The sequence below is a fragment of the Mus pahari genome, chromosome 6, assembly GCF_900095145.1.
Source record: "Mus pahari chromosome 6, PAHARI_EIJ_v1.1, whole genome shotgun sequence".
Classification (NCBI taxonomy): Eukaryota; Metazoa; Chordata; class Mammalia; order Rodentia; family Muridae; genus Mus; species Mus pahari.
Genome location: NC_034595.1, coordinates 59,309,769 through 59,327,028, shown reverse-complemented (window position 1 = coordinate 59,327,028; position 17,260 = coordinate 59,309,769). Strand labels below are relative to the sequence as shown.

Sequence of the window (17,260 nt, the reverse complement as noted above, 5' to 3'; positions counted from 1 at the left end):
GGATGGTTGTGAGCCACCATGTGGTTGCTGGGATTTGAACTCCGGACCTTTGGAAGAGCAGTCGGGTGCTCTTACCCACTGAGCCATCTCACCAGCGGTTTTTTTTAAAAAAGCTGTTTTATCATCATCATCATCATCATCATCATCATCATCATCATCATCATCATTGTTGTCTTTATCATCATTATATACTCGGTGGGTTTTGTTAAATTTTGTGTTTTTGAGACAGTGTCTCTCTATGTAGCCCTGGCTCTTCTGGAAAACTCTTGTGAACCAGGCTACTCTTGGCCTTTTCCATCCCTGCAAGTGCTGCATGTACCCTACCTCAAGTTCCTAGTATTATTTTGTTGATGAAGAATGTAAACATAATCATACTACTACAGCACCAACTTATTATAGGAAATTTATCCCTCTGCAAATTTAAATGTGGTTTGTTTTTTTTTTTTTTTAAAGCAGAGACAGCAAAATTGGTTTGGCAATAAAAAACAAAATAGGACATAGAAAGTAATGCCTTTATAAATTAGCTGTATTACGGAAAGACTATTAAAATAAATCAATACCAGTCATCATTATCAAACCACTTTTATACATATTCAACATACATATATCCTATCATTACGAGAGAATATATGCACCTAAATATGGGGATTTCAAAGGAATCATTAGTTACTAATTCACATACACTAAAATCAGAGGTAACTGTTCTTTATTGTGTAAAATATACAATTCTGATAAAGTTCTAAAGATTTAATAGCTTATACAGAATAAAATATTTTACTCTTTATGATTGTCTTCAACTTCCCAACACATATTACAATTAAAGCCTAGACATTAAAGTTAACAAAGACATCTAAATCTCTCTTTCCGATTCCAAAAGTTTTTGTTCTCACACATGTGTACACATTATTATTTTTTAATGACTGTCAAAGGTTAGAGTCAGAAACAAAGACACATAAGACATCACTGCTGTCTTTACTCTAGGCCTACTAATTTACTGATTTTAAAATCATTTTCTGGAAGATCTGCCTCAGGAACACACATCTGCACTATTCTGCTGGATTCCTTCCTTTAAGATTTATTTTTTAATCATGTATATATGAGTATGGATAGGTGGGTATGCACGTGCATGTGTATGTGCTACATGTTTGGGTGCCTAAGGAGGCTCAAGGTCTTCAATCCCCTGGAACTGGAGTTACAGATGGTTTTTAAGCTGCCTGACTTGGTGCTAAGATACAAACTTGGGTTCTTTGGAAGAGTAAATAATACACACTTTTAACTGCTAAGCAATCTCTCCACGTTATGAATTATCTTCTAACAATAAGTATATTGATACTACTACAGATGACAAAAAGGCTTGGTCTTGTTCCAATCTTACCAATGGTACCCATTTTGAAACATAAATACCAACAGCAGGACTGGGAATATGGCACAGGTACAGAATGCTCAACTAGCATACACAGTTCTGGGTTCAATCTATAGGAATACATGGGATTAGGAGTCAGGAGGGTAAGAAGTTGTAGGTCATATTGGTCTATATGATACCCTATCATAATGTAGCAGAGCAATAGCATAGCAGATTATAGTACAGCACAGCACAGATAAAAATGAAACCAAAATAAATAGCTTATTGTACTGGCAGTACTGTAGTCACTATGTTTTATCTGAGACACAGGATTATTGATAAAATAAAGCTAACAGACACATTGGAGAAAGATCTCTACAAGGGTCCACTCCTTTTCTAATTGCTCTAACAATGGCTTGAGACACTTTTCCCCTACCCAGTTAGTTCCTTCCTTCACTGGAGCTTAGACACTCTCATTCACATGACCAAAGTCTAGAATCTAAAGAAGAAAGTTTGCCCATCCCAACTGCTGAGACTCACACTGAAGAAAATGGCTGTTTCCATCTCAAGTTTATTCAGAAAGCTTTCAACATCGGAAAGTATTGGTTCGGTTCTATACCACTATTAATATTATATTCTGTTATATTATGGGCTAAAAAAATTACAAAAAGGCAGTGAGATATAATAAAAGAGCGTAAATCCATGACTACACAGCCCTAGACACAAATGCTGGCCCACCATTTAGAGGTGAGTGACGTGAAGTTAAATAAACCAGTTTGTCTTTTCATTTTCTTTCCTCCTTTCCTTCTTTCTTCCTTTCTTTTCTTTTTTCTTTCTTTCTCTCTTTATCTCTCTCTTTCTTTCATTTCTTCCTTCCTTTCTTTTGTTGTTATTAATGTTTGTTTATTTATTTACTTGTATGGAAGAAGTGGGAACATCAACAGCACATATGTAGGTCAGAGAACAACCTACTAAAGCTACTTCCCTTCTTCAAACATGTGAATCTCAAGATCAAATATATATTGTCAGGCTTAGAAACAAGCATCTTTACCTGTTGTACCATCTCTAGAGCCCCCAGTTTGTCTTTCAAAGCTTCAGTCTCCTTAACAGAAAGTGATACACTGAGAAAATGGGTAATTATATCTACCTCAAAGTGGATGAAAAAAGATAAGGCATGTATAAGTGTATACAGCAACTCAACAGATGTTACTTTCCCATCTCACCCAAAATAAAGTTTCTAACCCTCAATCATTAGAATATTTCTTCTATGGAAAAAATATCAGTGCTTCAAAATTATAATTAATTTTCAGGATAGAATCTATTTATGTTAGATGATTACCTGTATTTTCTACTTACAGCATACATAACAGTGAGGGGGGACAGTATAATCCATTTATAAATTAGATGACTACCTGTATTTTCTACTTACAAAGTACGTAACACAGAGAGAGGAAAACAGTATATAACACGGGAGTGGGGGAGCGGGGAGGGGGAGATGAACGACTATTATTTGCTTACTACCAAGCAGAAGTACCAGTTTCTCATTGGTTTTAATAAAAAAAAAATTCCAACTTAAATGGTAAACTAACTTATTCACCCAATTCATTTCAAGACATTTGTAAGTCTCAGAGACCTAGTTGTTACATTAAAACATAATATTAAATTTATTTATTTTAATTCTGAACATTTTTTTAAAAAAATAGGTTTCCATAGGAGCCGAGTTTGAGTTTCTTCTGAATTGATAATGCTAATGCTTCTGCATCTCAAGCACTACTACTTACACACTGATAAAAAGAATCATACCATGTATAATAAATATCACACATGGAACTAAAACAAATTTACTATAAGATGAAAACAAACTTTCAAATCCTTTCCAAATACTACTTACCTCTGCATTTTCATGGCCTTCCAGAGTCATACAAATATCCAGATCACTATCTCGGAATCCAAATCCATTCTTAGAAGAACCAAATAAGCACAATCTTGCTTTTTCTAGCTCAGGAAAACAAGTCAATGAGTAGGTTAGAGGAGTCATCTAACATCTACTAATAGCTTAACATAAATGAAACACTGAGCAATTCCAAAACATCCAACCCTAGCCAGGATCTTTTCCTTAGGGTGTTACATCCAAGCAGCTAACTGTTCTTTCTTTTCAACATATCATAAATTGTATAGGTGTAAACTATCTACTTCACTCAGACCGACTATTAATCCTATAATACCAAATGTGATTAATGAAGTTGATATAAGTCAGTTTTATGGAGGAATCACTAAACATGTTTATGAGAAATTATCTAGATTATGATATCTGAGGTAGAGTACCTATCATTATTCACCATTTCCTGCTTCCTACCTGGACACACTGTGCCCTGCTCCTGCTGCCATGAAAGACCCTAATCTTTGAAACTGTAAGCCAAAATAAATCCTTCCATCCTTCCTTAAAAGTGTTCTTTTCAGGTATTTTTGTCAAAGCAAGGAGGCAAATAACTAATACACCAACTCTCAGCAAAGAGTATTACTATTTAGATACTCACCAGGAAGGTATGACAACTCAACCATCTACCATCTAATGTTCTTCAAAACGAGTACCAAAGATTAAGCTCAATATTTGATAACTCATCTCTTTAAACTAGTGCTTTCAGTGTACAATTCAAGTACTTTTAAATTATCACCTCAATATATAGGGTTAATTTTCCTCCCATATTCAGTTCAATTCACTAGATATAAATCCTGTTACAATTGTTCCTTCTCGTTTAAGAGTTCTTCAATAACACTCTCTCAAACAAGTTGTAACTTACAAGTTTAAGTACACATTTAAATTTATGAATTTATTAGTGGAGGCATGCAATATGCATATCTAGACAGAAGACAACTTGTCTGGGTTGGATGTCTTTTTTTACTATGTAGGTCCCAGAGACTGAACTCAGATTGTCAGACTTGGTGGCAAGTGCCTTCACCTGCTGAGCCATCTCACCGGCCCTTAATTACATAGTTAGACAACAAATCTCATGCTCTGAAAACAATCCTTCCATGTAATACTGATTACATTTCAATGATAACGAAGAAAGATAAAAGAAGCTAAAGGGCTCAGCAGTTCAGCAGCACATATAACATCACTGAAACAATATAGAGATTAGCTAGGCCTCTGCAAAGATGGCATATAAATTTGTGATATAATCCATGTATTTTTAATTTTTAAAACTTTATTTGTACATGTACATGTGTGTGCCACAGCACATATGTATGGAAGGCAGAAAACAATTCACAGAAGTTGGTTGTCTCCATCTGCCTCCTGGGTCTAGGGGATCAAATTCAGGCTGAGCACTTTTACCCAATGAGTCATCTCACCAGCCTGAGAGGTCCAGACTTTTAGGAGTTTTACTTTGAAATCTACTAAAACAAAATATTCTTTAAAGTATTTTCAGTATAAAATACTGCAAAGCATGAGATCTTAATTTTCAGATATATAATATATTCATAAAAAAGAGGCAATGACGATCAAATAAAATTGAATGTTGAGTTTTATTTAAAAGGAAGTGGAGAGACTTAAGATTAGCCTGGCCCTCATCAGTAAGGCTACGATAGTTGATTAGTGAGCACTAGGAACAGGACCTCACATTGCCTCTCCAGTACTCTAGTTACAAATGTGTGCACACATGGGTACATGTATGTACACAAGCATGCAAGTCCCTGTAGAGACCAAAAGAGAGTGTTGAATCTCCTAGAGCTAGAGTTATAGATAGTCTACTGAATACTAGTACTAAGAACCAAATTCAGGTTCTCTGGAAGAAGTGTTCTCAGCCACTGAGCCATCTTTCCAGACCCTGTGTTTTTATATTGATTCTGGGAATAAAACTCAGAATTACAAACACTACCTAGTAAGGCATCTCTCCAGCCCTATATAAATTACTATAAATATCCTTTTCTAAAACATTTAATCACAAAATTCCTGATTCTTCATTCTCATACTACAAAACAAAACAAAACAAAACAAACAAAACTTGTCTATTCTGGTATTTTGGAGCAAAAGCCTTCATTTTATATCATGCATGGTTTCTTTCTTTCCTTTACATTAGACATGCTTCAGCAATTCCTGTTAGTTCTATCTTCAAACATAACCCGATTCTGACCACTTACCTCCGGCACTACTGTGCTTCATCTGTACTTATGTCGCAGTTCTCTGCAATGTTCTTGCTTGTACTCTCATAGTGCTACAATCTGTTCACTGAGATCGTATCATTTAATGCTACAAATTCTACATGGCTTTCATTAAATGAAAAGTCCTTCTATCAATGTCCAAAAGGTTCTAATGATCTAGTCCTTAAAATATCTCTATGTCCTTGTCTTTCTATTTACAACCTATCTTGCATATTCCATTCCAAACAAACTGGACCTCCCAGGTGGTCTCTAAACACATCAGATATAATCGAAGTCTTGGAATCTACCCTTTCTTTACATAATGTTCTCTCTGGGAATTCATATAATTCATATAATGTTCCTTCATATTATTCACACTCAACTCAAATGCTACCTCATGAGGGATTTACTACCCAACCTGTCACTTCTTTTATCACAATACTTTTAATATTTAATATTTACTGAAATATTTATATTTATCTCTTAACTTGACTACTATCCTGTCTTAAATATACTCCTCATAAGAGCAACTTTTATCTCTTTTATTAGTAACACACAGAGACTAGAATAGTATATAACATATAACAGTTAAACATTTTTAAGTGAATCAAACTCAAAACTATGTGATTACAGTAGCAATAACAACCAACTTTTAGCCTATGACATACCATCATATTCTTTTTGAATAAATTTTTCCAAGCCAATTAAAATTTGTTCCCTGTTGTGTTGTTCAGAACAAGGCGGTGATAATTCATCTATATTAAAGAGAAAAAGAAACATGAGAATAGAATATAAAAATTTTTTCAGGTTTTTAACCTAAAAATTTTGACTGTCAATATTTTTACTGATTATTTACCTTTATGACTTTAAACCCATAAATGAAAATAGAGAATAGGCAAAGAGACAAAGAAGAAATCCTTAAAGCACATATGTATATTTTACATGATAATCTCCCCTATATTCTACACATGCATTTACCCTTTGAAAACTTAATTAATACTGTTTTCTTCAGATATTTAGCTCTTTCCCTTATTTTCCTCCATCTCAATGCATTCAGTTACTAAAGCACCCACTTAAATCTTGTCAAGATTTCCAAGTTCCCTACAAATTAATCTACCTCTCTGCAACCTTGACACCTCACCTTGATTGACTTTCTCTACTATTTCAAATTGCCTGACACTAGCGAGTCATTTTCTAAAGTTCTTGCAGTTTCCCAGTCTTCATTTGTATGACTTTTTCCTTCCCAACGGGATCATACAAATGTCTTAAGAATATGTGTCCCTCACTCCTTCTCCAGATACATCCTCAGATCTCTACATAGCAATGAAAATAGTGTAAGAATTTACTTAAAAGTCTGTTATCATTAACTAAATCAGCATTTACTTTTATGAATGGAAATGTAACAGGCTGGAGTGATGGCTTTGTGGTTAAGAGCATTAGCTACTTCTCCAGGGGACCCAGGTTCAATCTCCTGGACTCCCATACTGGCTCACAACTATTTGTAACTCCAGTTCCAGGGTATCCTTTCTTTCTTTTGTTGGAGTAATGTTTATTTACTTAGTTATATGAAAGAAATGGGCATATCACAGCACATAGGACCCTCCGTACTCTAGCCTCTGCGGTTTCTGCACAAATTGGAATATAGATATACTTGCAGTCAAAATACCCATATGCATAAAATAATTTTTAAAATAAAAATGAAATAATAATAAAAAGTAAATACATGAGTATTTACAGTAGAAAGGGAAAACAAAATAATAAAGTTTCAGGGTTTTTAAGATTTATTTATTTATTTATTTATTATGTAAATAATGCACTGTAGCTGTCTTCAGAAACTCCAGAAGAGGGTGCCAGATCTTGTTATGGATGGTTGTAACCCACCATGTGGTTGCTGGGAATTGAACTCAGGACCTTCAGAAGAGCAGTTGGTGCTCTTAACCGCTGAGCCATCTCTCCAGTCCCCTTATTTATTTATTTAGTGTATGAATACACTGTAGCTGTGCAGATGGTTGTGAGCCATCATGTGGTTTCTGAGAATTGAACTGAGGACCTCTGCTTGCTCCAGCCCCGCTCACTCTGGCCCAAATATTTATTTATTATTATATGTAAGTACACTGTAGCTGTCTTCAGACACACCAGAAGAGGGCATGAGATCCCATTACGAGTGGTTATGAGCCACCATGTGGTTGCTGGGAATTGAACTCAGGACCTTCGGAAGAGCAGTCAGTGAGTGCTCTTACCCGCTGAGCCATCTCTCCAGCCCTAAGGTTTTTGTTTTGTTTTGTTTTGTTTTGTTGGTTTGGGGCTGTAAAAGTATTCTATATAACAGACATATATGTTTTGTTTTGTTTTGTTTTTTTAAAGATTTATTTATTTATTATATGTAAGTACACTGTAGCTGTCTTCAGACACTCCAGAAGAGGGNATTTGAACTCTGGACCTTTGGAAGAGCAGTCGGGTGCTCTTACCCACTGAGCCATCTCACCAGCCCACAGATATATATGTTATGATTTAGTTAACAACTTGTGTTAAAATGAGACTTTGTCCTAGACCAGCATGCTACTGAAATGGAGTCTTTAAGAGGTATAATAATAGTAGGAAGTCTGCAGTCAGAGGAGACATGTCCTTGAAGAGGGGAAATACTAGAATCCTATCCACTTCCTCTTCTCTTCTACACAGCAAAGAAAAATGATTTTGCTACACAATACATTTTTGTTACTGCTTTATCATAGGCACAAAGTTGACAAAACCAAATAGGTCCTAGACTAAATCCCTTAAACTCTGAACCAAAATAAACCTATTTTTCTTTTAAGTTGATTCCTCTGAGGTTGCCTTAACATGATTAAATGCTAACACAAAAAAAATCACAGAGAACTGCAGCACCAAGAGTGAACAGAAGTGAATAAGAACAAACTGTATTTACAAATATTCCATGTAAACCCATAGAAAGCTTTAAAAAAAAAAAAAAATCGATAAAAAATATAACTGTTTTAAACTCTACAAATTTTACAAAATAGTATGAGATCACAGGATCTCAGGATGGAATGCAGATTGTGATGAAAGAATCTATTTTATAAATGTATGAAAAGCTCATGAAAATGAACGTAAGCATGGTCTATATAGTGAGTTCCAGGACACCCAGGGCTCTACAGACAAAAACACAAACAGCAATCTAAGAGGAAAAAAAGGACAATGAGTACAATCTGTAAGTTTAAAGCCAAAAGAAACTATATGCAGGCACTCAATTCTGAATATGCTACTTCTAAAGAGTTGTTTCACAGTTCTCATACTGATAATACAGATGGTATTAAAATAAAACAAGTAATTTTTAGTAGCAGATTGTGAGAAGCAGGTTTCCCCTTACTGGAGAAGAGAAAAAAAATTAAAAATGTAATGGTTCAGAACAGGAAATTCTGTGAAATCATGTTTAGGCTAACATAAAGATGATTGCATACAGAAAATTTTGTAGGTAAAATTCTAACACACTGATTTTCTTGCTCTGAGAGAGCTTACAATCAACAACATTCCAGTAATAAGTACACATGATGGGTGTGGTAGCACAAACCACTAATCACAGCACTCAGGAGGCACAGACTACAAAGGGAGACTCTGTCTCAAAAACAAAACAACAACAAAAAAATAGAACAACTTATATTCACATCTTGAATCCTAATACTATTCTCCAATGAAAGAAATTAGGATACCTTGGAGAAAAGTCCAACTCTAATACTAAGTCAGAAAATATATACAATGAGCTTGGAGTATCTTGTAGTCCCCTCAAAAAGAAACCTAAAACACAAATAAACTCCACACACTGATGAGCTTATGTCAGAGACACAGCTCCAACAAGTTATATTGGGTTACACCCACAAGTATAAACAATAAAATACCTTAATAAAGCCGATTTAAGAACATGTGTTATCAAATAGGCATGGAAGCATATCACTTTAATCCTAGCACTGACCAAACAAAACTAAAAAATTGTTTTAAATGAAAAAATAAATATTCAATATCTAATAATGTACTTAAAGTAGTTATAATACCAAACACTTACCAAAACATCTTTTACATACTAAATCAAGTATTTCTCGAAATCGGTTTGTCATTGGTGGTAGAGGTTTTAGATCAATTTTCCTGAAATCCTCTGGGCAATCATTTTTTGAATGGCCATCCTTTTTGCAGATGCTGCATACTATTGTTGGCGGCTAAATAATGGTTAAAAAAAAATAATGAACTTTTAAGTTATTTCATCACTTAGAAAGCAGATCCAAAAATATAGCAACAAACACTATGTAGTTAACTCATTTCAGATAACCTACTCAATTCAGATTTTTGTAAAAAGTTATGAAATGCAATTAATATAAAAATTTGTTTTAACTGCTTTCCTCTCCCATTAAAATTACTAATAAACAGTTTACTCAGAAATTAGTAGACAATACAAAAGGTTTGTATTATTCAAACAACTTGATCACCTCCCAAAAGAAAGCATATTTAATATATTTATTTATTTGTCTGGGTTTTTTCCCCAACACAATCATCGTCTTTATTTTATGTGTATGAGTGTTTGGCCTACAGGTGTAGGTACCATTTGCAAGCTGGTTCCCTGAGGTTAGAAGGAATTGTATCCACAGAAACCAGAGCTACAAGTGACTGTGAAGTATTGCATAGGTGTTGGGAATGGAACCCAAGGCCTTTGAAAGACACCAGAAACATGAGTTAAGTAGTAAACACTTAAGCCAACAAGTTACAAAACGCACACATGTATAAGGAAGATACCTGTACCCTCATTGTTACTACGTGTACCTAAAAAGTTTCCCTTCAATATTAGCTTAGACATTTACCTAGCCATAAACTCTGACTCAAATTATACAAAGGGGACTGGAGAGGCGGCTCAGGATTAAAGAGTGGTGGTCTTGTAGAGAACCTGGACTTGATTCCTAGAACCCACAAAACAGCTCAAAACCATTTGTAACTCCAGCCCCAGGGGAACAGACAAACCTCTTAGACATCAAACACACATGTAGTGCATATACAAACATGTAGGCAAATACTCATACACATAAAATTGAAAACACCTAAACAACAGATTATATACAGAAACTTCTAGGGAAACCACAACACCATAAACAATTAAAATCATGTGGATATGTAATTAAGAGTATCATAGGAATTTCTATTAGCTTTTCTTTTCTGTTTTTTGAGACAAAGCCCCACTATATAGCTCTGGATGTTCTAGGACTCACTACGTAGATGAACTCCAACTCACAGAGATCCACCTGGAGCTGTCTCCCAAGTACTGGGATTAAAGGCATGCACAACTATGTCCAGCTATCAATATTTTAAAGCATTCTTTTGTTTTTAAAAAGAGATTCTTTCCTATTGAAAAACAGTATTATTTGGTAGGTCAGGATAGACTCAAAATTAGTTATATGGTCCAAGCAGATCTTAAACGTACAATCTCCCCCATTTCACCCTTCCAAGTGCTGGCACACCTAGCCACAATAGACTTAAGTTACTGATATTAGTAAAGCACAATTAGAAGATATAGGACATACCTTAGCATAAATTTAGGGAAGGCGGAATAAAATATAAGAAATGTAAACTGTAATTCTCTACGAAGTTCTTCTAAAAATCTGCCATTTTATTTTGAACAATCTATATAACTAAATACTGTGACCTGAATAATATGCAAAATACATATGTATATACACAGAATAAAGAAATATTGCTTGGATGGAGGAGAAAAAAGTAGGAAGTTTGAGACAAAAGGTATGAAATTTTATTTATGCAAAATAAACAAGTTCTAGAAATCCACTGTTGTCTAGGTCTACGATTAATACTGTATTATAGTCTTAAACTTTCGTTAGAAAATTATATTCACCACAAAAGGGAAAAGATACTTTTTGAGATGATAGATACACTTACAACATTATCAGTGGTCACCATTTCATAGGTGTTGACTTATTTCTAACACATCAAGGTAGGGGTGTGTGTGTGTGTGTGTGTGTGTGTGTGTGTGTGTGTGTAGTATATATAGCCTTTTCAAATATCAATCTCGGCTAGAGTGATAGTTCAGCAGTTCAGAGCACTAGCTGCTGTTGCAGAGTATCCTGGATTCGATTCTTAGAACACACATGGCAGTTCACAACCATCTTTGTTAACACCAGTTCCAGGGGACCCAATATCCTCTTCTGGCCTCTCAGGGTATCTGTCATGCAAGATACACATGTAGACAAAATACCCATATACATAAAATAAAAAGGTTTTAAAAATTCAATCTTAATAGATTTTTAAACTTTTTCATATGCATATGTGCATGCACCTGGGTATATGTATACACACCTGTGTGCAGTGCCCACAGAAGGCAAAAGGGAATGTTGTTCCCTGAAACTAGAGATATGAGGTGAACTAACAAGGAGATCCTCCACAAAAGCTGCCAGTGCTCTTAACCACTGTACTGGCTGGTTTCGTGTGTCAACTTAACACACACTGGAGTTAAAAAGGCTTCAGGTGAGGAGATGTCTCCATGAGATCCAACTGTAAGGCATTTTCTCTATTAGTGATCTAGAGGGTAGGGTCCATTGTGGGTGGTACCGTCCCCGGGCTGGTAGTCTTGGGTTCTATAAGAGAGCAAGCTAAGCAAGCCAGGGGAAGCAAGCCAGTAAGGAACATCCCACCATGGACTCTGCATCAGCTCCTGCTTCCTGACCTGCTTGAGTTCCTAACTTCCTTTGGTGATGAACAGCAGTGTGGAAATGCAAGCTGAATAAACCCTTTCCTCCCCAACTTGCTTCTTGGTCATAATGTTTGTGCAGGAATAGAAACCCTAAGACAACCATCTAGTCATCTCTCCAGTCCCAACTAAACAGATTTTTTCAAAAAAAGAAATACTGCTCTCTTCTGGTGTGTCTCAAGACAACAGTGTACTTACATATACAAAATAAATAAATCTTTAACAAACAAATGAACAAAAATGGTAGTCCTATAATTCATAAAGGATATTACTATTAAAAAGTTCAGAAAATTTCAGTATTAGAACATAATCTAGATTCTCCACTTTTTGACTCTTGTTCATAGTTTCACCTACAACTTTCCAATATAGTTATACATCTCCACTACAAAAAAAAAAGAGAAAAAAATTATTAAAATTTAACTTTGCCTTCTTTTTAAATAGAAAAATAACTCCATATATGTGGGGTGTGTGTGTGTGTGTGTGTGTGTGTGTATGCCCAGAACTATAAAATATATATTGCTTTGTTATTGCGCATACCTTTATTCCCAGCACTCAGGAGGCAGAAGCAAGAAAAACAAACAAAACAAATAAAAAAACCCAAACCATTTACATACACACACATATTGTTTTGCTAATCTGAATTTCATAATTGCATATAAATCATTTTATCTATAAAGAAATAGTGCCAACTACAAGTAGAGCACTGATACATTCTTATATTTTTATATGCTCTATTTTACTGTAACTACTGTAACTATAGTGCTAGAGAGATGGCTCAGAAGTTAAGAGCATTGGCTGCTCTTCCAAGAAATTCAATTCAATTCTCAGCACACACATGGCAGCTGACAACTGTCTGTAACTCTTGTTCCAGGAGATCTAACACTCTCACACATACATACATGTAGGCAAAACATCAATGTACATAAAACAAAAATAAAATAAAATAACTGCAATTATAGGAGAAAATGTAAATAAAAGATATATACCAAAATATGATCCCAAATCAAGCACAGAAGCTATTTTATGTTACTATTTATAAATCTAAAAACTATCAGTAGTCATACATAACCATAAAGTTTTCCAAATTGTTTACTGTATCCTACCTTGCCAGAGGTTAAAATGAACTTATCAAAGACATAATATAATTCCTGGGAGGGGAGGTTATCATCATCAACAAGGTCAGAAGCAACTTCTGAAGCTTTGCAGTTGCAAGAGGTAGCAGATACGTTGTTGCACACAATCTGATGTGAACTCTCCATTTCTAAGTTTGATCTGCAGTCTGTTCCAGCAGATTCAGCTCCATCAGGGGTCCCAATGCAATTACACTGGCTGAGTTCCTTCTTTAAAGAAGTTTCTGAAGGTGTTAAATCACCTTGTTTCTCAGCTGATTTTTGCTGTAAGTCACTGCCTCCACTGGCAGTAGAAAGAGATGAAGAATCTTGTCCATGGTCAGCCAAACCTAGTTCATTTACCAATAAACTGTCATTATCAACAATACATCTCTGAGATGTAAACTCCATTTCATCATGTTTAGCAGGCTGGCCTCTTTCCATATTTACTTTTTCTGTACTTTCCCCAAGAATGCAACAATTGGTTGCCAAACAATCAGACTTCACTGGTTTCTTATTGCTTAGCTTCCCCTTCTCTTTTTTCTTAGGATCCACTGTAGATTTAGTTCCACCCTTCTTTTGAGGACAGGCAAAATATCGGTAAGCTGCCCTGAATCTCTCCACAACATATTCGTATACAAGCTGGCTGTTTAAGCTCCGTGCAACATTCCTCTTGACTGAAAATGGATCTAGTTTTGTTTTGGTTTGTTTGTTTTGAAAAAAAAAAAGAATCAATAGTTAGTCTCCATTAGCAATTACATTTCCATGCTTATACAAACAGATCTTACTGCTAGACTATCAACAGAATACACTTTCCCAAGGTTTTCTAGCCTAGGATCCTAGTGAGTTCTTGAAAACAGAACAGAAATAAAACAAATGTGGTGTCTTTTCTTCCATAAAATTAAAAGGGGAAAAGGAAATATTAATTTTAAGAAATTAGCTACATTCAACTCAATTACAATTTCAAGCAAGAAATTAAGAGAATCTGTATCACTATGCTTCCCTGATATACTGTAACCAAATGAAACATTTCAAATTCCAGTAAACACATTAACAAATTTCATTTCTTGTCATAGTGCCTTTCTGAGCCAGAGTCTCACTCTTGTAGTCTAAGCCAAACTGCCTAAGCACTCGAAGTGCTGTAATTGCAGGCATGAACAACTACATCTGGTTTTTTGTCATAGCATAATTATATACTTGGAAGTTGATATGAAACCCAATCAACATCAATCATCATTTTCTTTAGCTTACACAAGGAAGAAAGCTTAGGATTCAGTGTTAAATGATGGGGAACACACACAAATAGTTCACACATGTACAATGTATTATCTCACCTTCAATGGCTATCCGCCTTTTAGGCCAGTTTTTGTTCTCTCTAGTTAGAATATCTTGTATCCGTACACATATGACATATTCCTCCAAAGCAAAATCCAGTGTGTAAAATTTTAGCAGCTCCAACCACAACTGTCCCAGGGGAACCCGATTTGGTGCTTCCAATGTTAAAGGAGACTGGAAAAGAAAATACTTTTAATTCAAGATTCTCAAAGCTATAAAATACAAAAAATTGATAAGAAAAATTAAGTGTATATATTTTCAAAACAGGCATAAAGAAAGCATTTTTAAAAAAAGCAACCAATCAGTTTGAATTACAGAAATCCAAAGAATTCTGTGTTCTTTTCATTAAGCCAGTGATTATCAAGTATGAGTGCACATTACAATCACCAGGTGAGCATGAAATTCCATATCACCTCCAAGAATCTGATTTAACTGATATGACATATTTGGATTGAGGACTGGGGATTTGTATGTGTGAGTGTGTGGGATGAGAAAACTGTGAACAGAACCTAGGGGCTTGTCAATGTTAAGCGAATGCTCTGTCACTGAGGTATGTCACCATTCCTTATAGGTTTTTATGTTTGTTTTTTTGAGTAGGTGTGTTTCATGCTGTAACAAAGGCTAGATACAACCTTCCAAATATTAAAATTACACGCACCACACTAGTCTTTTAAATCTTGTAAAGCTCTTTACAGTGAACCTCATGCACAGTCAAGGTTGTAAATTACTGGACAGCTATTACAATTTCTTGTTGCAAAATTTATTTTCAAAAACTAAAAAAGATTGTCATTCTGTAAAACTTTCTTTAGAACCTAGATTTGTGCTAGGGATATTATAATAAAGAAAACTCATATTTACAACATATAATGGCTACCATCCTTATTCATGCTTCTAAAACCTAAACCTACATTAACAATTCTTTGAAACACATACTGCCAAGCAAGGGTCTGTCCGACGATGCCTGGCTACCTGGCTACTGTATCTGTGGGGTTGTTTTGATTTGGTTTGGTTTGGTTTGGTTTTTCGAAACATGGTTTCTCTGTATAGCTCTGGCTGTCCTGGAACTCACTCTGTAGACCAGACTGCCTTCAAACTCAGAAATCCACCTGCCTCTGCCTCCCAAGTGCTGGGATTAAAGGCGTGGGCCACCACTGCCCGGCTATATGTCTGTATTTTGAATCACCACATTATACTTCCACCCAGATAAGGTAGAGTCTTATTCTACAGACGGATGATTTTTGACAGCAGCAGTAAAAGCTAAACACTAAGGAGGGATTTGGAATACTCTTTGGAAAGAAGCCAAGGTGCTTGTCTTCATGGAGCTTACTTCCCCAAGAAAGAAAATAAACACAGTGGTAAGTAAATTAAATAGTAAGTTAGAAGCAGCTAAGTGCCATGCAGGGAGGGGGGGAGGTTTAACATAACAAAGAAGATGGGAATCTAGGAACAGAAAAAATTTACAGTGTTTAAACTCAGTCTCAGAAATCAGTTTTGTTGAAGAATCCTAACCTGATTGGAAAGGAAAGTATTATAAGAATGGGGAACAGATAAACATAACGCAAAAGGGTGACTAGCTTTAAAAAAGAAAACCAGATGATTCTCAGCATCACAGGAAGGAAGGTGAGGAGAGAAAAAATAATGAAAACTGGTGTAATAGAAGAAGCAAAGAGTGAGCCAATAAATACTGGCTTTTTTCTATACTAAATGAGATGAAAAACAACTAAACCATGTTTGTGTAAGGACAAACCAGGGCAATATCTGACTTAACATTTTAACAATCACTCAGATTATTATGTTGCTAAATACAGATAAAGGCTGGGAGTACATGCAGGGATTATCTGTTAGACTATAGCAAAAATCCAGGCCAGAATGAAATTAGCTAGGACCAGGACAGTTAACTGTATGTGGTGAAAAGTGATGGAATTTTGGATATACTTTGAAGTAAAGATAACAAGATTCAAGATTTCTGAATTACTTGATAAAGAGTTTTCATGAAAGTCAGGAATAAAGGATGCTTCTGAAATTTTAAACTGGGTGCTTGAAAGGACAAAATACTATCATGAAACATGAAAAACTTCAAATTTGAGAATAAGACCCAAAGTTGAGTTTAGATACATAAAAATATCTAAGACAACACTAAATAGGGAGTGACATACAATTACATAGTTCAAAACAGAGTACTTGTCATCCTACAGAAGGCACTTAACCTATCAAAAGAATGAAGACAAATCAAAAAAAGATCATAAGCCAAGCTTGTAGCACTTCAGCATTAACTGATGGGAGGAAAAGAACACATCAGCAAAGGAAACTGAGAAAGACTAAGCAGCAGCAACTGTGGTGGGCTGAAGTTAACACCAGGGGATAATCAGCTGTGGTGGACTGAAGTTACACCAGGGGATAATCAGCTGTGGTGGGCTGAAGTTACACCAAGGGGTAATCAACTGTGGTGGACTGAAGTTACACCAAGGGGTAATCAACTGTGGTGGACTGAAGTTACACCAGGGGATAATCAACTGTGGTGGACTGAAGTTACACCAAGGGGTAATCAACTGTGGTGGACTGAAGTTACACCAAGGGGTAATCAACTGTGGTGGACTGAAG

At 35.4% G+C, this 17,260-nt stretch overlaps 1 protein-coding gene and 1 non-coding gene across 8 annotated transcripts in view; one reads left to right on the top strand and one right to left on the bottom strand.

Annotated features, from left to right (window-relative positions):
* Positions 1–17,260, bottom strand: part of Tut4 (terminal uridylyl transferase 4) — a 128,268-nt gene that overhangs the window by 34,199 nt on the left and 76,809 nt on the right. For all 7 annotated transcript variants that reach the window (XM_029539463.1, XM_029539461.1, XM_029539466.1 and 4 more), the window contains exons 12-16: positions 14,659–14,833; positions 13,319–14,013; positions 9,537–9,687; positions 6,151–6,237; positions 3,234–3,337 (exon numbers count right to left, since the gene is read on the bottom strand). In XM_029539463.1, the coding sequence (XP_029395323.1) occupies positions 3,234–3,337; positions 6,151–6,237; positions 9,537–9,687; positions 13,319–14,013; positions 14,659–14,833 (1,212 nt within the window). The remainder of the gene's footprint in view (positions 1–3,233; positions 3,338–6,150; positions 6,238–9,536; positions 9,688–13,318; positions 14,014–14,658; positions 14,834–17,260) is intronic.
* On the top strand, positions 4,429–4,533 carry LOC115064275. Its single transcript, XR_003844119.1, has one exon. It is a non-coding gene; the product is annotated as a U6 spliceosomal RNA (small nuclear RNA).